The following is a 23,916-nucleotide window of genomic DNA, read 5'->3' on the forward strand; positions in this document are numbered from 1 at the left end:
GGCAAATGGGCTTCCTATTACTACTATATTTGGTAGTGAGTGGAAACGCCAAAGGGGTGCTTCACATTTATACGTCCAGTGAAATATCTGTCTCATTTGTAGTTGTAGCATTTTTGACATTTCCGAGTTTCCTAGTTCCGACTAGTAGTTGAACGCGGCTCAAGTGGGGATCGGGGATTTCTATTGGAGAAGTAATTTCTGCCTATCTTCATACTGTACTGACTTTGACGTAATTTGTCTCAGTTTGGATATGCGGAAAACTGGAACTTCGAGTTTAATTTGGTCAAGAGCGGTTGACTTGAAATTCACCCACAAAAGTAGCTAGCAAGACTGGATAAGAAGTAGACAAATATGAAGAGCATTCTGCGAGGACTGACAATAGTGGAAGCGAATGAAAACATGTAACGTTAGCTAGCTATATATGTCTTAGTCTTCTATCGAATTAATACAACTTTACAGCGATAGCCTGCTGTTGCTAGCTTGAAGTTGAAGAAGTGGAGTGGAGAGGAGATGAACGCTTAGCACTATATATATTTTTTTATTTTATTTTAGAAAAGTTAATATTACTCACTGGGACGTTTTGCTTATGAGGACTCCGATTCGGCGTGGAGCAGTCAGGGCCGAACCACCACAGGTAACGTTAATATTTAAGTGGCCGCATATTTTGAGGGAAAATCGACTTTCGGTCCGGTGTTCAGCCATTCAAACATCAGTGGGTGTTAGTGGTGTGCCGATGACCAATGTAGAGTTGCACATTTCCATTTTTGAAAAGATTAAGTAAGTCAAGTGTAGCCTTGTGAACATTCATGCCACAGATACCACCTGAACTGATACGTGCATGCCATGACTAAAGAAAGGAGAGGGCGTGGTGACAGCTTAGACAGTCTGATAAGATGCTGGCACGAAGTTCTTGGACTAAGTAATATCCTTATTTACTACAGCCATTAGCAGGGGCGCAACTTTGGTTTTAGAAGTAGGGGGAATGGGGTCCTCCCTCAGAATTTGTTTGTGCATCTAAATCTCATTTCCTGCGTTTCTACTATGGCTGTCCCGAACACACAAAAAAAAATTGGTCCACCAAGATTAGTCTTCTTTCATTTTAAAACGTGTATTTTTCCATTTATAGACACACCCTGTGTGTTTTAACAAAATCAATTGTACGTACTGAACTTGTCTGATGCTGTTTGATTAAATATCGAAGACCCACACATGACTCGAGGGAGCCAGACATAGCCTAACCAGAAGGAAAAAAACCTATTCCCGACCGTCCTTCACCCGCTGCTGCTAGCCTTCCCTCCTGAAGTTGCCGTTAATAGGCTATATCAGTGGTCGGAATCCTTTTCCATTTGAAGTGCCAATTGATCTTTCCGTTTATACCAATCTGCGTGCCAGTTATGATTTTCATATGCACATTTTTGTGGAACAGTTTCATTTAATTTATAGAAGTCTTTGTATCTCAAAATCATTGTCTGTGGTTAATCTACATTGCCAAATATGTAATAATAACCCACATAAAGCCAACACACAAAAACATTGCAGCTTGCAGGTAGAAAATATCCTGATAAAAATAAATATCCTATAAATCAAATTGGCTAAGCATGGCCTGTCTGCAATTATCTTGAAACATTGTAACATTGTATCAACTGGGTCTCCCCAAAACTCGTGCTAGCAAACTTGAAACATTGTATAAAATATTCTGTGCCCTCAGTTTCCCATGCCAGTGAGCTCAGGACGGACACACCTGTAGACTATTTGTGCAAAGGAAAATAAGTAATCAGGTATTTTATGACGTTTCCATTACATTTTTCCCTTTCATGCCGAGTGTTTATCGAAAGGGAGAGAGCTGGAAATGTTGTTCAAATACTTTGAGGAACTATAGTCTTTCTAAGTTGATTCTAAAAACAGACTTTGTTTACTTGCTGTTTGAGGTGAAGAGACATTACTTTGAGAAGCTCCACAGCTCATTAGTGGTGGTGAGTTAAAACCTCTACCGACCCCCCCCCCCCCCCCCCCCCCCATCCCGGATCCAGGATCATCCTCATCAGAAACGCTGACTAGCATAGCCTAGCGCCACAGGGATATCATATAATATAGTTTCCTGAAATCACAAGTCCAATACAACAAATGAAAGATAAACATCTTGTGAATCCAGCCAACATGTCTGATTTTTAAAATGTTTTACAGCGAAAACACAACACATATTTATGTTAGCTCACCACAATAGCCCAAAACACAACGCCATTCTTTCACCGTAAAGATAGCTTTCACAAAACCCACAAATAAAGATAAAATTAATCACTAACCTTTGAACAACTTCATCAGATGACAGTCTGACATCATGTTGTACAATACATTTATGTTTTGTTCAAAAATGTGCATATTTATGGCTACAAATCGTGGTTTTACATTGGCACCATGGTCACAAATGGCACCAAAATGTCCAGAGAAATTCTAGACAGCCACGTAATCTAACCGAAAAACTCATCATAAACTTTGCTGAAAAATACACGTTGCACATATAATTAAAGCTACACTGGTTCTTAATGCAACCGCTGTGTTAGATTGAAAAAAATAACTTTAGTACAAAGCACAGCATGCAATAATCTGAGACAGCGCTCAGCCATTCTCCGCCATGTTGGAGTCCACAAAAATACGAAATAACATCATAAATATTTCCTTTGATGAACTTTCTTCAGAATGCAGTGCCAGGAATCATAGTTCCACAATAAATCGTTGTTTTGTTTTAGAATGTCCATTTCTTCTGTCGAATTAGCAACTTTGGCTAGCATGGTGGAGCTCACGTGCCCATGAAGATTTAACGCATGAACGAAAAATTCTAAAAGTCGAATAAACTGGTCAAACTCAGTTGAAAATCCATCTTTAGGATGTTTTTCACAAATATATCCAATAACGCCCCAGACAGAGCATTTCTTCGTGTCTACCTAACGCATTGCAGAAAACGATATGACAAACCGAAGTGCGTAGCCAAGTACTACCAATATGGCTGACCTCTCACTCCCACGACTACCATCCTGTCTCAGAGAAGGCTAGAGACTTCATTCCACGTTCTACTGCCTGTTGACATCTAGTGGAAGGCATATGCATATCATATGATCTAGGACAGAGTACGAGGCCGTTTAAATTGGGCACGATTTTATCCAGAAGTGAAAATGGCGCCCCCTATTTCCAAGAGGTTAAGACAATCAGAAATACTATCAGACATCCCCAAATGGCCACATGTATTGGTCTACATTTGCACGCAGGCCATGTCCTACGTCTATATGCATAATCAGATGCGCGTCCTTACGCTGTCCATTGACAGGAGGGTTTCAAACAAAAGACAATGAATAATTTGACAACTCGTAAATGTAATGAAATAAACAAAAACTTGTCCACTCCGACAATGAGAACAAACGGTAAATGACTAATAATAATATATATAATAATATATATATATATATATATATATATATATATATATATATATATATATATATATATATATATATATTTTTTTTTACCCCCTTTTTCCCCCCAATTTTTGTGGTACCAATTGTTAGTAGTTACTATCTTGTCTCATCGCTACAACTCCCGTACGGGCTCGGGAGAGACGAAGGTCGAAAGCCATGCGTCCCCCGAAGCACAACCCAACCAAGCCGCACTGCTTCTTAACACAGCGCGCATCCAACCCGGAAGCCAGCCACACCAACGTGTCGAAGGAAACATTGTGCACCTTGGTTAGAGTGCACTGCGCCCGGCCCGCCACAGGAGTCGCTGGTGCGCAGTGAGACAAGGATATCCCTACCGGCCAAACCTTCCCTAACCCGGACGACGCTAGGCCAATTGTGCGTCGCCCCACGGACCTCCCGGTCGCGTCATGCTGCGACAGAGCCTGGGCGCGAACCCAGAGTCTCTGGTGGCACAGCTAGTGCTGCGATGCAGTGCCCTAGACCACTGCGCCACCCGGGAGGCCAATAATAATATATATAATGCATTAACAGAAATAACCAAACACACATTGCAGATTAGAAATAATGGGAATTAACAGTATTTGTAGGCTACTATTGGTTATGTACAGTATGTAATGGGTAATTGATAGACATAACTTCATTGTGTGCACTGTTTGCTATGAAACAATGAATACCCACAAAATTGCGTGAGAGTGCATTCTGGAGAGACGTGCCTCTGAGCCACAATCCCCATATTCTTGGACCGTGGCATCTCCGCAGCCTCCTCAATGGATTAATCCACTGAGACAGGCGCAAATAAAACTGGTGTCTCGTGTGCCATGAAAAAAATCTATATATATTTGACTGCTCAAAAAAACCAACAAATTTTCAATACAGACCCTTTTTACAGTAGGCTAGTCCATTATGAAAGTTGCACAGTATACTCTTAATCTTATAATAAATCAGATCTAGTGATACATAACGTGATATTTCTGCCATGCATTGTTTGCCGCTATAAATGCTAGCTTAAACAGTTTCTTCTGATAAGTCTCCAGTATCAACTGTATCAATCCAGTATCAAGCAAACAAAAACAGGGAAAATAGAGAATCTTTAAACATGCTGAGCTAAAATAACATACACTTTGCCAGAATTCAGCCAGCCTGTTCAAGATCATAACATATGCAAATACAGTGCATTCGGAAACTATTCAGACCCCTTCCCTTTTTCCACATTTTGTTACGTTAAAGCCGTATTCTAAAATTGATTAAATGAAACATTTCTCATCAGTCTACACACAGCACCCCATAATGACAAAGCGAAAACAGGCTTTTAGAATAAAAAACAGAAATACCTTATTTACATAAGTATTCAGATCCTTTTCTATGAGACTCAATTGAGCTCAGGTGCATCCTTTTTCCATTGTTTCTACAACTTGATTGGAGTCCACCTGTGGTAAATTCCATTGATTGGACATGATTTGGGAAGGCACACACCGGTCTATTTAAGGTCCCACAGTTAACAGTGCATGTCAGAGCAAAAACCAAGCCATGAGGTTGAAGGACTTGTCCGTAGCTTCGAGACAGGATTGTGTTGAAGCACAGATCTGGGGAAGGGTACCAAAACATTTCTGCAGCATTGAAGGTCCCCAAGAACACAGTGGCCTTCATCATTCTTGTATGGAAGAAGTTTGGAACCACCCAGACTCTTCCTAGAGCCCGCCGCCCGGCTAAACTGAGGAATCGGGGGAGGACCTTAGTCAGGGAGGTGACCAAGAACCTGATGGTCACTCTGGCAGAGCTCCAGAATTCCTCTGTGGAGATGGAAGAATCTTCCAGAAGAAGAACCATCTCTGCAGCACTCCAAAAGGCCTTTATGGTAGAGTAGCCACTCCTCAGTAAAAGGCACATGACAGCCTGCTTGGAGTTTGCCAAAAGGCACCTAAAGGACTCTCAGATCATGAGAAACAAGTTTCCCTGGTCTGATGAAACCAAGATTGAACTCTTTGGCCTGAATGCCAAGTGTCACATCTGGAGGAAACCTGGCACCATCCCTACAGTGAAGCATGGTGGTGGCAGCATCATGCTGTGGGGATGTTTTTCAGGGACTGGGAGACTAATCAGGATCGAGGCAAAGGTGAACGGAGCAAAGTACAGAGATCCTTGTTGAAAACCTACTCCAGAAGGCTCAGGACCTCAGAATGGGGCGAAGGTTACCCTTCCAACAGGACAATGACCCTAAGCACACAGCCCAGACAACGCAGGAGTGGCTTCGGGACAAGTCTCTGAATGTCCTTGAGTGGCCCAGCCAGAGCCCGGACATGAACATCTCTCTCGAGCCCGGACATGAACATCTCTCAGCAACACTCCCCATCCAACCTGACAGCTTGAGAGGATCTCCAGAGAAGAATCAGAGAAACTCCCCAAATACAGGTGTGCCAAGCTTGTAGCGTCATACCCAAGAAGACTAAAAGGCTGTAATCGCTGCCCAATGTGCTTCAACAAAGTACTGAATAAATGGTCTGAATACTTATGTACATTTGACTCGTTTCAGGAAACTAGGCGTATGTCGCGGGTCACTACTTCACAGGAGAGCCATTTGAACGTAAACTTTATAAAAAAAAATATATATATATAAATGCATTTTTTGGGGGCAGAAATGCCTTCTGGAACGTGAACTTTCATGTGCCTTATTAACATACTTGTATGCCATCTGTAATTACAAATACAATTGTTAAATTACGAGCCTAGTTGTTTTAACCACAGAAAAATTACCTAATGGGTGGGCTGGACATGCCGAGAGATGAGTTCGGATTGGTCTGCCATATAGCCAGCTTCTGTCAATTTGAGCTGGTTAGTATGTGTAGGTAATCCTGTCCTTAAAAATATACACTCCTCAAAAAAATAAAGGGAACACTAAAATAACACATCCTAGATCTGAATGAATGAAATATTCTTATTAAATACTTTTTTCTTTACACAGTTGAATGTGCTGACAACAAAATCACACAAAAATTATCAATGGAAATCAAATTTATCAACTCATGGAGGTCTGGATTTGGAGTCACACTCAAAATTAAAGTGTAAAACCACACTACAGGCTGATCCAACTTTGATGTAATGTCCTTTAAAACAAGTCAAAATGAGTCTCAGTAGTGTGTGTGGCCTCCACGTGCCTGTATAACCTCCCTACAACGCCTGGGCATGCTCCTGATGAGGTGGCGGATGGTCTCCTGAGGCATCTCCTCCCAGACCTGGACTAAAGCATCCGCCAACTCCTGGACAGTCTGTGGTGCAACGTGACGTTGGTGGATGGAGCGAGACATGATGTCCCAGATGTGCTCAATTGGATTCAGGTCTGGGGAACGGGCGGGCCAGTCCATAGCATCAATGCCTTCCTCTTGCAGGAACTGCTGACACTCCATCCACATGAGGTCTAGCATTGTCTTGCATTAGGAGGAACCCAGGGCCAACCGCACCAGCATATGGTCTCACAAGGGGTCTGAGGATCTCATCTCGGTACCTAATGGCACAGGCTAGCTCTGGCGAGCACATGGAGGGCTGTGCGGCCCCCCAAAGAAATGCCACCCCACACCATGACTGACCCACCACCAAACCGGTCATGCTGGAGGATGTTGCAGGCAGCAGAACGTTCTCCACGGCGTCTCCAGACTCTGTCACGTCTGTCACGTGCTCAGTGTGAACCTGCTTTCATCTGTGAAGAGCACAGGGCGCTAGTGGGGAATTTGCTAATCTTGGTGTTCTCTGGCAAATGCCAAACGTCCTGCACGGTGTTGGGCTGTAAGCACAACCCCCACCTGTGGACGTCGGGCCCTCACACCACCCTCATGGAGTCTGTTTCTGACCGTTTGAGCAGACACATGCACATTTGTGGCCTGCTGGAGTTCATTTTGCAGGGCTCTGGCAGTGCTCCTCCTGCTCAAAGGCGGAGGTAGCGGTCCTGCTGCTTGGTTGTTGCCCTCCTACGGCCTCCTCCACGTCTCCTGATGTACTGGCCTGTTTCCTGGTAGCGCCTCCATGCTCTGGACACTACGCTGACAGACACAGCAAACCTTCTTGCCACAGCTCGCATTGATGTGCCATCCTGGATGAGCTGCACTACCTGAGCCACTTGTGTGGGTTGTAGACTCCGTCTCATGCTAGCACTAGAGTGAGAGCACCGCCAGCATTCAAAAGTGACCAAAACATCAGCCAGGAAGCATAGGAACTGAGAAGTGGTCTGTGGTCACCACCTGCAGAACCACTCCTTTATTGGGGGTGTCTTGCTAATTGCCTATAATTTCCACCTGTTGTCTATTCCATTTGCACAACAGCATGTGACATTTATTGTCAATCAGTGTTGCTTCCTAAGTGGACAGTTTGATTTCACAGAAGTGTGATTGACTTGGAGTTACATTGTGTTGTTTAAGTGTTCCCTTTATTTTTTTGAGCAGTGTATATATTGTGTATTAAAACTGCATGCGTGTTGCTCTCCACTTTCTGGAGGACCGAGTTTTGAAATCAGTGGATTAGAGTATGATAGCTGAGGAGATGGAGAAAACATCTGTCTCCGGATTACATTTTCAAACTAAGGGCAACCATGGCATCCATGACAGGGAGAGGCGTCCATCTATTATTTATACGGATAAGATAGTCTAGCTAGCTACATTTTCAGATATTACAAGTTTCTAATTGTTAGTCATTTTCATTTCTAGTTAAAGTGTACTGTTAGCTCGCTAGCTAACGTTAGCTGGCTGGCTCGCTAGCTAATGTTATGTGTATGATCTTGTTATTCGTATCTCAGAGTCCTTTGCTTTGCTAGTTATAGCCTAATGTTAGCTAGCTAACATGAACCTGGTTTGTTAGCTAGCTAACAGGAACCTGGTTTGTTAGCTAGCTAACAGGAACCTGGTTGGTTAGTAACATGAGTTGGGATTATGGTTCATTATTCAGCTAGCTAGCTTCACGTCTTAACAAAAGACTCCACTGTTCAAGTAACCATTTCAATAGAATGCCACTGCGACTGTTGATAGACATAGATGGTAAATGTATCTACTCCGATTTACAGAGCAGAATAACTGATGGATTTACAAACGCTTAACAACCGTTGAATATGGCCGGTGTCAGTAAACGCTGGCGAGAGAACTTAATTAAATTGTTGCCAGCAGTGGAATTAGAGCTGTTTATACCATTAGGGCTGTTTATACTGTGTCAGTGTGAAAAGTAGGGAATTAGCTACGGAAACTGACAGATCAATAATGTTACATTGCTATACTGACTCAAATAGAATATTGCGCTGTGAAATGTCAGTATATCGGTTTTCAATCATTTGCCCGCAGGTTTCATTGTCTGCTTTCAGGTCTAGTGTGATTCATTTAAGCCAACTTTTGGCTAGATCTAATGGTATTTCAACTGGCGAAAACTATCCAAGTTAATTTACTTCAGGTGAAACGGGACAAAAAGCCATCAAAACATTTCCATACACACAACAGCTGTTAGATACTGCTATCTGACAGATAGCTAGAGCTGAACTGGCTGTGGTAGCTACTAGCTAGTTCATTCTCTTCAGACAGACCTTCAGTCGAGAGGGGATGAAACATTAGCTAACATTACATGTCAGTTACACTTTTAGATCATCACTGGGAATAAACAATAATAATAAACTGCTGACAGCAGTTGCCTTGCCAGCTACATCAGTCAAATAAAGAATAGCCTGTTTCTGCTCTGCTCTGCTTTTACAACTCTGAGAAAAAGTTCAACACACAGAGACAGCAGCTGCAGACAGCAGCACCGTGCTGGTCAGAAGCTTTGCCTTCACACAGCCTGTCCGCAAGCTCTGTGATGTCTGCGTGGTCCTAAATCCAGCCGGCTGAAACCGCCTACCTGACCACTCGGAGGCGTCCAGATGTTCCTAAAGCTCACCGATGGCATTTTTTTGTATCAGTGTAATGATAACACTGAGGGGGACACATGCACTTTTAGAATGTGGGGTGAAATATGGGGTGACAGTTGCGCCCTTGGCCATTAGATTAATCAAACAACCACACATACACACCGATAGTGCTGAGCGATTAGTCGTTTCGGTTCGATTATTAAAATAACTGGTTTCGGTAATAAAAAAAAACAACATTCTATACAATATAATGGGGGGTGGCCAGTGTTCTTCTGGCTGTGCTGGGTGGAGAAAGTACATGGCCACTTCTTAGGGATCAAATCCCGTTAACGGGATCGATTTGACAACATCCGGTGAAATGGCAGAGCGCCAAATTCAAATTAAATTATTAGAAATATTTAACTTTCATACAATCACAAGTGCAATACACTAAATTAAAGCTTTACTTCTTGTTAATCCAGCCACCGTGTCAGATATCAAAAAGGCTTTACGGCAAAAGCAAACCATGCTATTATCTGAGGACAGCACCCCATCAAACAAACACAGAAAATCATATTTCATCCTGCCAGGCGTGACACAAAACTCAGAAATAACGATATAATTCATGCCTTACCTTTGACGAGCTTCTTCTGTTGGCACTCCAATATGTGCCATAAACACCACAAATGGTCCTTTTGTTCGATTAATTCCGTCGTTATATATACAAAATGTCAATTTATTTGGCGCGTTTGATCCAGAAAAACACTGGTTCCAACTCGCGCAAGATGACTACAAAATATCTAATAAGTTACCTGTAATCTTTGTCAAAACATTTCAAACAACTTTCCTAATACAACTTTAGGTATTTTTTAACATAAATAATCGATCAAATTTAAGACGGGATAAACTGCGTTCAATAGCGGATAAAAACAAAGTGGAGCGAGCTTTCAGGTCGCGCGCCCCTAACAGTACACTTCACTCGACCCTCGTTCTGAACAGCAATACTTCTTCATTACTCAAAGGAAAAACATCAACCAATTTCTAAAGACTGTTGACATCCAGTGGTAGCGATAGGAACTGCAAGCAAGTGCCTTAGAAATCTAGATCCCCATAGAAAACCCATTGAAAAGAGTGATCTCAACAACAAAAAAATCCTGGGTGGTTTGTCCTCGGGGTTTCGCCTGACAAATAAGTTATGTTACACTCACAGACATGATTCAAACCGTTTTAGAAATTTCAGAGTTTTCTATCCAAATCTAATAATAACATGCATATCCTAGCTTCTGGGCCTGAGTAGCAGGCAGTTTACTTTGGGCACACTTTTCATCCGGACGTGAAAATACCGCCCCCTAGCTTAGAGAGGTTTTAAGGCCAGATTGTTCTTCAAGATGTTCATAGATGACCAGCAGGGTCAATCAGAGGTTGAAACAGCAAGTGCGGTAGAGAGAGAGAATCAAAAACAACAGGTAGCACGTCCGGTGAACAGGTCAGGGTTCCATAGCCGCAGGCAGAATAGTTGAAACTGCAGCCGCAACACGACGAGATGACTCCTTCCTGAGGCATGGTCATAGGGCTCAGATCCTCCGGGAGGGGAGGGAGGTTGAGAGAGAATTAGAGGGAGCATACTTAAATTCACACAGGACACCAGGTAAGACAGGAGAATTACACAAGATATAACAGACTGACCCTTGCCCCCCAGCACATAAACTATTGCAGCATAGTGGAGGCTGAGATGGAAGTCGGGGAACACTGGCCCCGTCCGACGATACACCCGGACAGAGCCAAACAGGCAGGATATAACCCCACCCACTTTGCCAAGCACAGCCCCCACACCAATAGAGGGATATCAACAGACCACCAACTTACTACCCTGAGACAAGGCTGAGTATAGCCCACAAAGATCTCCTCCACCGCACGAGCCTGACGGGACGCAAATCCGGACCTTGAAATCAGCCCTAGCCTTAACAGGAAGCCAGTGTAGAGAGGCTAGCACTAGAGTAATATGATCAAATGTTTTGGTTCTAGTCGAGATTCTAGCAGCAGTGTTTAGCACTAACTGAAGTTTGTTTAGTGCCCTTGTCCATGTAGCCGGAGAGTAGAGCATTACAGCAGTCTAATCTAGAAGTGACAAAATCATGGATGAGCTTTTCTGCGTAATTTTTGGACAAAAAATTAGATTTTTCCAATGTTGCGAGATGGAAAAAAGCTGTCCTTGAAATATTCTTTATATGTTTGTCAAAAGAGAACTCAGAGTCTAGAGTAACGCAGAGGTTCTTCAGTTTTATTTGAGACAACTGTACAACCATCAATATTAATTGTCAGATCCAACAGCAATTCACTTCATTTCTTGGGACCTAGAACTATAATCTATGTTTTGTCCGAGTTTAAAAGTAAAACATGTGCTTCCATCCACTTCCTTATGTCTGAAACACAGGCTTCCAGGGAGGGCAATTTTGGGGCTTCACCATGTTTCATCAATGTACAACTGTGTGTCGTCCGCATAGCAGTGAAAGTTGACATTGTGTTTCTGAATGACATCACCAAGAAGTAGAATATATAGTGTAAACAATAGTGGTCCTAAAATTGAACCTTGAGGAACACTGAAACTTAGAATTGATTTGTCAGAGGATAAACCATACACGGAGACAAACATATCTTTCCGACAGATAAGATCTAAACCAGGCAAGAACTTGTCCGGGTAGACCAATTAGGGTTTCCAATCTCTCCAAAATAATGTGGTGATCGATGGTGTCAAAAGCAGCGCTAAGGTCTAGGAGCACGAGGACAGATGCAGAGCCTTGGTCTGGCGCCATTTAAAAGTAATTTACCACCTTCATGAGTGCAGTCTCAGTGCTATGATGGGCTGTAAAACCAGACTGAAGTGTTTTAGTATACATCATTTGTCTTCGGGATGGCAGTGAGTTGCTGGGAAACAGCTTTCTCAAAAAATGTTGAGAGCAATTGGAGATTCGATATAGCCCTATTTTTTTATTTAAAAAAAAAAAACATTTTCTGGGTCAAAGTTTGGCTTTTTCAAGACAGGCTTTATTACTAGCACTTTTAGTGATGTGGTACACATCCGGTGGGTAGGGAGCAATTTATTATGTTCAACATAGGAGGGCCAAGAACAGGAAGTAGCTCTTTCAGTAGTTTATTTGGAATAGTGTTCAGTTTGCAGTTGGAAGGTTTAGAGGCCATGACTATTGCCATGAATGTGTCAAGACATACAGGTTTAAATGATCATGATCTTTTCATTGAAGTTCATGAATTCATCACTGCTGACGTGAAAGCCATCTTCTCTTGGGGAATGCTGCTCTTTAGTTAGCTTTGAGACCATATCAATTATTTTTTTCCTCAATTAAGTTGAAAAAATAGGATGATCGAGCAGCAGTAGTGAGGGCTCTTCGATATTGCATGGTACTGTCTTTCCAAGCTAGTTGGAAGACTTCCAGTTTGGCGGAGCGCCATTTCCGTTCCTATTTTCTGGAAGCTTGCTTCAGGGCTCGGGTATTAACTTCTCTAGGGTAGGGGGCAGCATTCGGAATTTTGGATGAAATGCATGCCCAAATTAAACTGCCTGTTTCTCGGGCCCTGAAGATATGATATGCATATAACTGATAGATATGGATAGAAAACACTCTAAAGTTTCCAAAACTGTTAAAATAGTGTCTGTGAGTATAACATAACTGATTTGGCAGGTGAAAACCTGAGAAAAATCCATTCAGGAAGTCGTTTTTTTTGGTTTTGTAGTTTTCTATTCAATGCCGTTACAGTATCGATTGACTTAGGACTCAAATTGTTTCTATGCCTTCCACTAGATGTCAACAGTCTTTAGAAAGTGTTTCAGTCTTGTATTCTGAAAAATGAGGAAGTAAGAGCAGACTGAATGAGTGGACCCTAAAGTTTCACAGCTTTTTCCTGCGCACAACCGAGAGAGTGCGTTTCTTGTTTACATTTTATATTGACGGCGTTATTGTCCCGTTGAAATATTATTGATTATTTAGGCTAAAAACAACCTGAGGTTTGAATATAAACATCGTTTGACATGTTTCTAGGAACTTTACGGATACAGTTTGGATTTTTATGTCTTCCTGTTTTGACTGCGTTTGAGCCTGTGGATTACTGAAGAAACGCGCGAACAAAACTGAGGTTTTTGGGTATAAAGAGACTGTGTCGAACAAAAGGAACATTTATTGAGTAAATGAATGTCTGCTGAGTGCAACCATATGAAGATCATCAAAGTTAAAGGATTAATTTTATCTCTATTTCTAAATTGTAACTGTTCTATCTGGCTGGCTACTGTTTGTAATGATTTGTCTAGTGGGCTATGTTCTCAAATAATCGTATGGTATGCTTTCGCCGTAAAGCATTTTTTAGATCTGACACAGTGGTTGGATTCACAAGACGTTAATCTTTAAACCTATGTAAAATATGTTATGTTTTCAGAATTTTTATAATGAGTATTTCTGTATTTGAATTTGGCGCCCAGCAGCTTCACTGGCTGTTGAAGAGGTGGGACGCTACCGTCTCACGTGCCCAAGAGAGGTTAAAGGTTCAATTTAGATTCTCAGTTAGGTGGTTAACCAATTAAAAAATGTTTTTTTTTTTTTTTTACTCCGACGTCCTTGGGTAGGTAGAGGTAGTCTGGAAGGTCATCTAGCAATATTTGGGTTGTCCGATAATTTATAGCATGCCTTTTGATGATCCTTGATTGGGGTCTGAGGAGGTTATTTGTTGCGATTGCAAACGTAATAAAATGGTGGTCTAATTTAGTCCAGGATTTTGAGGAAAAACATTTTAGATCCACAATATTTATCCACGGGACAAAACTAGATCCAGGGTATGACTGTGGCAATGAGTAGGTCTGGAGACATGTTGGACAAAACCCACTGAGTTGATGGCTCCGAAAGCCTTTTGGAGTTGGTCTGTGGACTTTTCCATGTGAATATTAAAGTCACCAAAAATGTGAATATTATCTGCCACGACTACAAGGTCTGATTAGGAATTCAGGAACTCTGACTTCCCTGATTGAGTAGGTTGCATAGATTTAATGACTAAAACGTGTATGTATGTGTAAATGTTAGCGACACTGGTGTTCGAGGCGGAGGTGTTCGAACTCTTGTGTGTAGAATGATTGAAATGTGGATAGACTGGATTCTCCAGCCATGTGTTTGTGTACGGCATTGCTTTCACTTCCCTATGAGTGCCATGGCATCAGCCATTGTGTTTGTCACTGACGTATTCAGGTAGAAACAAAGACTGTTCCATTAGCAACACAACCGCAACTATGGGGAAAAACAGAATGTAAACTATGTAAACTTCAACGTTTATTGAAAACATAAATACATTTGCACTATGAGCACTTGTTGTCTTAAATACATTGTTACAGTTGTTGGTTAGTTAGCTAGCAAATGTTTTGCCATATTAGAATTGTCATGAAATCATTCAAAACAAGACATGGTATCAAGAACAAGATAAAACTAGCTGAAATTTGTCACTTACGATTCCCCACAAAGCAGTTTCTTGTAATTTTTGGTAGCTATTTGGCCATCCAGAATCACAACTCACTGACTTCTGCCCCATTGAAGCATGCACATCGTCTTTGTGACATTGTCAGCTAACCCATCTGTGGAAGCATGACAGATCTAGGCTACATACGGTCAGTCTGTCAGTCAGTCAGTCAATAAAAGCGATATAAGTTCAAATCAAATCCCTTAACTAATGAAAGGGTCGGTGTCTTTAGGTTGGGGCTGCCTTTGGAGTTGACTTTAACCATGCACTTGTAGGAGTTGCTATACTGCATACTAAGACACAAAAAATATCAGGTATAGGCCAATAACATTTCTCTCTCTTGCTCTCTCAGTGATGTCAGCTGATGCGCTCAATCCTACCTCTCCCAACCCCTCAGTGATGTCAACTGATGCGCTCAACCCTACCTCTCCCAACCCCTCAGTGATGTCAACTGATGCGCTCAATCCTACCTCTCCCAACCCCTCAGTGATGTCAACTGATGCGCTCAACCCTACCTCTCCCAACCCCTCAGTGATGTCAACTGATGCGCTCAACCCTACCTCTCCCAACCCCTCTGTCTCGTCCATCTCTCTGGTTGAGATCAAGGCAGACTCTCGTCTGGTGCTGAAAGCTTTCCTCCGCAGCGCACTCTCTAATCCTTCAGCCGACCGACTTGGGACGGTGGGGGGAAGCTACAAAGACCACAACAAGTACAGGTAACAACCCAATTTGTAAGTCGCTCTGGATAAGAGCGTCTGCTAAATGACTTAAATGTTAATGTAAACTCTCTCACGTAGCCCCCCCCCCCATCTAGGCTATTACCTGTCATCCCCATCACCTCACATCCCTGCCATTCAACCTCATCCCAGTTGTATTTTTTTTAAATGCCACCCAATATTCTTTAACCTTTTATTTTTAATGGTATCTTTTTTTGCAATCTATCCAACCATCCTACCTCTTTATCCATCTCCCCTGTCTCTTCCTTCCAGTGCAAAGGAGTCTAGGAAGCGGCCGGACAATGGCTGGGACTCTCTGGATGAAGCAATCAGCTCAGTAGAGGAGAAGAAACACGGCTTGAAGGACCTCATTAAGAGACGACTGCAGCCACGGGCCTCCAACCTGCCCCTCCGTCGCTCAGCTAAAGACAGTGGTGCAGACCAGACACAAAATGGTGGCTCCTTGGAGAAGGATGGAAGACCAAACCGAACCAACCCAGGCCTGCCAGGCTTCTTCAGAGACCAACTCGAGGTGAGATGGATTCACGTTGTTAATCACAACGCATTATTCAAAATGTACTAAGAAATTACATGTCACATACAGTACCAGTTAAAGGTTTAGACACACCTACTCATTCAAAGGTTTTTCATTATTTTTACTATTTTCTACATTCTGGAATACTAGTGAATACATCAAAACTATGAAATAACACATATGGAATCATGCAGTAACCAAAAAAGTGTTAGACAAATCAAAATATATTTTCTATTTGAGATTCTTCAAAGTAGCCACCCTTTGCCTTGATGACAGCTTTGCACACTCTTGGCATTCTCTCAACCAGCTTCATGAGGTAGTCACCTGGAATGCATTTCAATTAACAGGTGTGCCTTGTTAATTTGTTCAATTTTTTTCCTTAATACGTTTGAGCCAATCAGTTGTGTTGTGACAAATTAGGGGTGGTATACAGAAGATAGTCCTAGTTGGTAAAAGACCAAATCCATATTATGGCAAGAACAGCTCAAATAAGCAAAGAGAAACGACAGTCCATCATTACTTTAAGACATGAAGGTCAGTCAATACGGAAAATGTCAAGAACTTTACACTTTCTTCAAGTGCAGTTGCAAAAACCATAAAGCGCTATGTGAAACTGGCTCTCATGAGGACCGCCACAGGAAAGGAAAACCCAGAGTTACCTCTGCTGCTGAGGATAAGTTCATTAGAGTTACCAGCCTCAGAAATTGCATCGAAAAATAAATGCTTCACAGAGTTCAAGTAAAAGATATCTCAACATCAACTGTTCAGAGGAGACTGCGTGAATCAGGCATTCATGGCCGAATAGCTGCAAAGAAACCACTACACCAATAAGAAGAAGAGAATTGATTGGGCCAATTTTGGTTCCAACCGCTGTGTTTTTGTGAGATGCAGAGTAGGCGAACAGATGATCTCTGCATGTGTGGTTCCCACCGTGAAGCATGGAGAAGGAGGTATGATGGCGTGCTTTGCTGGTGAAACTGTCAGTGATTTAACCAGCATGGTTGCCACAGCATTCTTCAGCGATACGCCATCCATGATGGAGTGCTGCATCAGATGACCTGACCTCAACCCAATTGAGATGGTTTGGGATGGGTTGGACCGCAGAGTGAAGGAAAAGCAGCCAACAAGTGCTCAGCGTATGTGGGAACTCCTTCAAGACTGTTGGAAAAGCATTCCAGGTGAAGCTGGTTGAGAGAATGCCAAGAGTGTGCAAAGCTGTCATTGCGGCAAAGGGTGGCTCCTGTGAAGTCTAAATATATATTTTGATTTGTTTAACACTTTTTTTGGTTACTACATGATTCCATGTGTGTTATCTCATAGTTTTGATGTCTTCACTATTATTCTACAATGTAGAAAATAGTACAAATAAAGAAAAACCCTTAAATGAGTAGGTGTACAAACTTTTGACTGGTACTGTAATTGGCTGGTATCCCAATCCCACATTTTAAGAGTTTTGTTGGGTTTTAGGTCAGACCTGTGACCGATTTTAGCTGCTGTTTTAAATTCTAGACAAGACCACATCAGTCCTAGAGCAAAACTGCTGCTCTGAAATCTAGCAGAAAACTATGGAATGTAATAAGTTGTGGAATGTGGTTATGATATGTACAAAGCTGTGATTATCTGTTCTTATACAGTGTGTATGTGTATACATACATACATACATACATACATACATACATACATACATACATACATACATACATACATACATACATACATACATACATACATACATACATACATACATACATACATACATACATTATCCATCATTGTTACTATTACCTCAGGAAGACGTTAGGTTTCCCTCCATGTCAGATGAAGAAGGGAACGATCCGAAACAGCAGAAAAAGGCAAAGAAGTTGAAGAGCCAGATCTCCTCTTTCTTCAGCATAAAAAAGAAGCCAGAAAAGGATAAAGACAAGGATGAGACACGTCTTCAGAGGCCATCCACACTGACCATCGGCGTAGGGCCAGTACCCGGGGCGCCAGTCATCTCTCCCAGTAAGTATTTTGGAACCGAACAGTCGGCAGCAATGAATGTTTGCCTCAAAGTATCATATTTATTAGGGGTTCAGCAGCCAACACCAGCAGGCTCATAGTAGCCATATTGTTTGAGCTGGAGTCCTGGTTGAAGAAATAAGTACATCAATGCTATATACCAAATTTGGTACCAATCGGTCTAGCGGTTCTGGTGAAGTAGACGTTTTAAAGTACATAATTAAAAATAGTCCAAAATACATCAAAGCACATTGCATGATCTGTTCGATGTTGAGTTTTGATATTGGACAAGCCTAAAAATTAGTACAGCGGTAGCTCATCCAAGGGGCACAGTGAGCCCACAACTTGAGTATTGCTATTTGCAGCTATACTTATTATTATTCATATAAGGGGTTCAAGCAGCAAAGCTGGGTGAAACCCTATTGTTTTTGCTGCCGTTTATTATTGTTATTATTATTATACATCTTCTTCTGTCAAGGAAAATTAACATGTACATTCCTGTATGATAATAAGGCCTAGGAGGATGAAAAATTGCATGACACCCTCTCATGCAATGCCAATTGGCCGAATGGTGGCACTATAATAAACAATTGAAAATGCTACATTTGAAAGCTCATGCCCCTCACCCCGTTTGAGCTAGAGTCCTGAAATTCGGTACACATGAGGTCCGCCATGATTAATTTTGAATTTTGTTAACACTTAAAACGCTACTTCTCTGGCATGAAACTTGACATGTGGCATCTATGGACCAATGTCTCTCAACGTAAAAATAGTTAAGACTACAACCTAAAACAACTAGTGCCTATTGACCAATAAACACGTGGGCATGGTCTCACACATAAAGGTCTATAAATCAGTCACGGATATTCATATTGTAACAAATCTTGGTACATATTTTGCAAACTCTGTCAAGGCTCAACAAATCCAAGCACCTTCATATCAACCACACGGTGGCACTATAACAGGCACATTTCTATATCTCTTGATCTGTTTGACTGAGTGATGAAATTGGCATACATTCAAAAGGATATGAGACTAGCTAACCTTTTTTAAAGTATGGTAGAGTTTGGCCACATTATTGCACTGTTGGATGGGAAAAAACATTAATGCAAGCTCATTGGCTCATAGAGGCCATATTGTTTCAACTAGAGTCTTGGAAATATGAGTTTGAAGATATGTATCCATACAGTGCATTTGGAAAGTATTCCGACCGCTTCCACATTTTCTTACGTTACAGCCTTATTCTAAAATGAATTAAAGATTTTTTCCCCTCATCAATCTACACACCATAACAAAGCAAAAACAGGTTTAGATTTTTTTTCTAATGTATTAAAAATAACATATTACATGTACATAAGTATTCAGACCCTTTACTCAGTACTTTGTTGAAGCACCTTTTGGCAGCGATTTCAGCCTCGAGTCTTCTTGGGTATGACGCTACAAGCTTGGCACACCTGTATTTGGGGAGTTTCTCCAATTCCTCTGCAGATCCTCTCAAGCTCTGTCAGGTTGGATGGTGAGCATCACTGCACAGCTATTTTCAGGTCTCTCCAGAGATGTTTGATCGGGTTCAAGTCCGGGCTCTGGCTGGGCCACTCAAGGACATTCAGAATCTTGTCCTGAAGCCACTCCTGCGTTGTCTTGGCTGTGTGCTTAGGTTCGTTGTCCTGTTGGAAGGTGAACCTTCGTCCTAGTCTGAGGTCCTAAGCAAGTTTTCATCAAGGATCTCTTTGTACTTTACTCCGTTCATCTTTCCCTCGATCCTGACTGGTCTCCCAGTCCCTGCCGCTGAAAAACATCCCCATAGCATGATGCTGCCACCACCATGTTTCACCGTAGGGATGGTTCCAGATGTGACACTTGGCATTCAGGCCAAAGAGTTCAATCTTGGTTTCATCAGACCAGGGAAACTTGTTTATCATGGTCTGAGAGTCCTTTAGGTGTCTTTTGGCAAACTCAAAGCGGGCTGTCATGTGCCTTAAACTGAGGAGTAGCTTCTGTCTGGCTACTCTACCATAAAGGCCTGAGAGGTGGAGGGCTGCAGAGATGGTTCTCCCATCTCCACAGAGGAACTCTGGAGCTCTCTGTGACCATCGTGTTCTTGGTTACCTCCCCGACTAAGGCTCTTCTCCACATATTGCTCAGTTTGGACGGGCGGCCAGCTCTAGGAAGAGTCTTGGTGGTTCCAAACTTCTTTCCATTTAGGAATGATGGAGGCCACTGTGTTCTTGGGGACCTTCAATGCTGCAGAAATGTTTTGGTACCCTTCCCCAGAACTATGCCTCCACACAATCATGTCTCGGAGCTCTACGGACAATTCCTTTAACCTCATCGCTTGGTTTTTGCTCTGACATGCACTGTCAACTGTGGCACCTTAAATATTATTTACCTCTTTTGTGCATCATGTGCACATTCAGATAGCCTTGTCCAACTAGGTCTACTATCAATCACCTCGTATACCTTAGCTGGTAACATTGTAACCAATGCCTGCCTTACATGTAATTAACCATAGGCTGCTATAGGATATAAAGCCCACAGGTTAAACAATTTAGCTCTGATTTTCTCCCCATCATAACTGTCGGAGGGGGGTAAATAAATGACTTCCTTGAAAAGGGGAGAATATGAGCTTTACAACAATGCCATAATTATTATTGTACTCATAATATTCAGCAAAAATCATGTGTTTTTCTAATCTGAAAAAGCAACCGCAACTCGCTATTGCCATAGATGAAAATAACGCTTATGGCAAAATACAACTGGATGTGATCTGAGCAAAATGGTTAGTTTGTTACAATTGAAGTGTCTTGGCTGTGCATCAGCTCAAAAGGAAGGCAGACGAGTGATTGAAGTGACTGGGAACCAGTAGTGTAAAATAGTTTAAAGTACTACTTAAGTGGTTTTTGGGGGTATCTGTACTTTACTATTGATATTTTGGGCCACTTTTACTTCACTACATTCCTTAAGAAAATAATGTACTTTTTACACCCTACATTTTCCATGACACCCAAAAGTACTCGTTACATTTTGAATGCTTAACAGGACAGGAAAATTGTCCAATTCATGCACTTATCAAAAGAACATCCCTGTCCATCCCCACTGCCTCTCATCTGGTGGACTTAATAAATACAAATGCATCTTTTGTAAATTATGTCTGAGTGTACCCCTGGCTGTCAGCACCATTTTCTTGTTTTTAAAAATGTACAGTCTACTTTGCTTAATATAAGTAATTTGAAATTATTTATGCTTTTACTTTTGATACTTAAGTATATTTAGAACCAAATACTTTTAGACTTTTACTCAAGTAGTATTTTACTGGGTGACTTCCACTTTTACTTGAGTAACTTTCTATTAAGGTATCTATACTTTTACTCCAGTATGACAATTGGGTACTTTTCCCACCACTGCTGGGAGCTGTGTGTGGGAGAGCCAGATCAACTCAATCAGCTCGCGCAACAGAAACATGTTATCGATCAATGAGAGGATTGCATTATGTATTCTACACAACTATGCATGCTTATGATTGGACAAAACAGATGAAAATGAGCTTCATGTCAAAGTGAATGTCTATTAGTCTCACGTGGACTTCTCGTCTTGTTACATTTTCGTCAACTAAAATGAAAAGCAATTGGTAATAGTTCGTTTTTTTTCCAGAGCGTCTCGTTATCGTAATTTAGTTTGTGTCAGGAGCAATAGGTTGTTGGCGAAATTAACACTGCAACACACCTGATTCAAAGTTGAATGTCCAGACTGAAGACAATGCATGTTTTTAGTTGATTATTTCAAACAGGAGTGTTGGAACAAAAGCTGGAATTAAAGCCTGCAACATCCAGTAGCTCTCCAGGACCAGAGTCGGAGGCCCATTTCTATTACACTCCTACTGTTCTCTCCTCCCATCCTTCTCTGTAGCACACCCTCCTAAGTTCTATGAGGAGGTGGCTGATACTCTGGACAGGATTGCTCAGCGGTCCCACAGTATGAAGAGACCCCAAAGGTCCAGCCCACGACCCAGCCCTGCTACCACCCCGGTCAAACCTCCCCCTGGTGAGTGGAAACACACATGCTATGCTGCTGTATGGCTATTCTTTATTTTGATCCATCTCTCCTGTCCTCAGAACCTGACAAAGAAGAAATGGTGCGCCAGCTGGTCCAGGTACTGTCTATGGAAGGGGACGCCATCAACTACAAGGTAAGACTTCTGGTGTAGGACTAGATCTAGATCACCTGACACTGCAGTTTCTAACTACCTACACAGTTTCCAACTACCTGCGTACACCTTTACGAACTACCTACACCTTTACTACCTGCCTACATCTTTACGAACTACCTACACCTTTACTACGTACACCTTTACTAACTACATACACCGTTACAAACAACCTATACCTCTACTACGTACACCTTTACTAACTACATACCCATGTATTGTGTGTTCCCCCCCCAGATCCAGTCGGACCCCTTCCTGCGCTCCACGCTGAACCGTCTCTCATACCCGTCCTTCGCCAAGCTCCTGGACACCTTCGCCAGCCAGGAACAGGCCACGCCCTCACCTCTGCCGCCTCCCTCCAGCAGCCCCACGCTGAGACGAGTGGCCGTCACCATGGAGGTCTCGCGGCGTGTCGTCACGGCGACAGGGATGCAGCGCATGCAGGGCTACGCAGAGCGCTATATGGAGAACTTTGCCCCCTGGGTGAAGAGCCATGGAGGATGGGTAAGTGTTTGCTCCAATTGCCCTGTCCCTATCAGAACTCTCTATCTCTAAACTCTTTTTGCAAAATGCAAGGTAGCCCTAACTTTTAATGCAGATTTAGCTTAGCGTTTGTTTTCCATTTCTCCTAAACAGCTAAATATATGAAGAATATATACATGTATTTGATAAGAGTAACTTGTTTGGTTGTATAGACTGGTTGGTTGTTGAGCAACAAAACTGAAACGTGCGAGACTATGGGGCAAATCAGACGGGGTTCACTTATTTTGTTGACAACATGTAAACTATATTTAATCTCCAATGTTTACTGAAAACATAAATAAAGTTGCACGATGAGCACTATTTTTGTGTTGTTGGTTAGTTAGCTAGTAAATTCTGGCCATATCAGCATAGAAGTGACATCAGTCAAAACACCTCAAAGCAAGACAGGGTATCAAGAACAAGATAAAACTAGCTGAAACGAGCTACGTACGATTCCCCACCTGGCGACATCTTGTCATTGTTGCTAGCCTTCTGGCCATCCAGAATCGCAACAACACATGGACTTCTGCCCCATTGAAGCGTGCGCAAAGTTTTTGTGACATTGTAAGCTAACCCATCTTTTAAAAAAGGTAAATGTGGACATTGGCGCCCTCTGTTCTAAAGTTTAAAGGTTTCCAAACACAACCACCAGGAGGCAGAAGAAGTCACTGACCACAGCAGGCATCTGGTGCTGATTTTCCCTCAATTTCTAATCCCACATCTCCCATTTTCCATCTGCAGGAAAGTATTGTCCAGTTGGAAGAGATTTTGGAGTGCGACTGACAACCCTACACCATCAAGGCAGCTCGGAAATCCTCACTACTTCCTTTTAACGGTGAACTCTAATCTATGACTAAGGCTTGGAGTTGTGTCCTATCAGGTCAGGTACAACTCAAGGCCCTTCCTGACCTCAGTTTCTCCTGTGGTGAGAGACGGAGAAGGCATGAATTATGTCACTTGTATTTGTCTGAGAATCATGTGTACTTCTAAAAAATAATTTTTTTATCAATGTTTTTCTATAAACGTGTTTTACAAAAACCAATGTGTACAGTGTGGTCTTTGGTTTGGTTTTCATTACTTGGTGTTACGACTGGAGATCATCATTAAAT

General features: G+C 42.1%; 1 protein-coding gene across 1 annotated transcript; it reads left to right on the top strand.

Annotated features, from left to right (window-relative positions):
- The first annotated feature begins 29 nt into the window (after window positions 1-29).
- Window positions 30-23,844, top strand: bcl2l12 (BCL2 like 12). Its single transcript, XM_055941868.1, has 8 exons — window positions 30-634; window positions 15,182-15,545; window positions 15,819-16,077; window positions 17,871-18,084; window positions 21,988-22,122; window positions 22,194-22,267; window positions 22,523-22,789; window positions 23,549-23,844. The coding sequence occupies exons 2-8, from the start codon at window positions 15,184-15,186 to the stop codon at window positions 23,588-23,590; spliced, it is 1,353 nt and encodes a 450-aa protein (XP_055797843.1). The 5' UTR covers window positions 30-634; window positions 15,182-15,183; the 3' UTR covers window positions 23,591-23,844.
- Window positions 23,845-23,916: the final 72 nt, after the last annotated feature.

Source organism: Salvelinus fontinalis, chromosome 2 (genome assembly GCF_029448725.1).
Source record: "Salvelinus fontinalis isolate EN_2023a chromosome 2, ASM2944872v1, whole genome shotgun sequence".
In the NCBI taxonomy this organism is placed as follows: Eukaryota; Metazoa; Chordata; class Actinopteri; order Salmoniformes; family Salmonidae; genus Salvelinus; species Salvelinus fontinalis.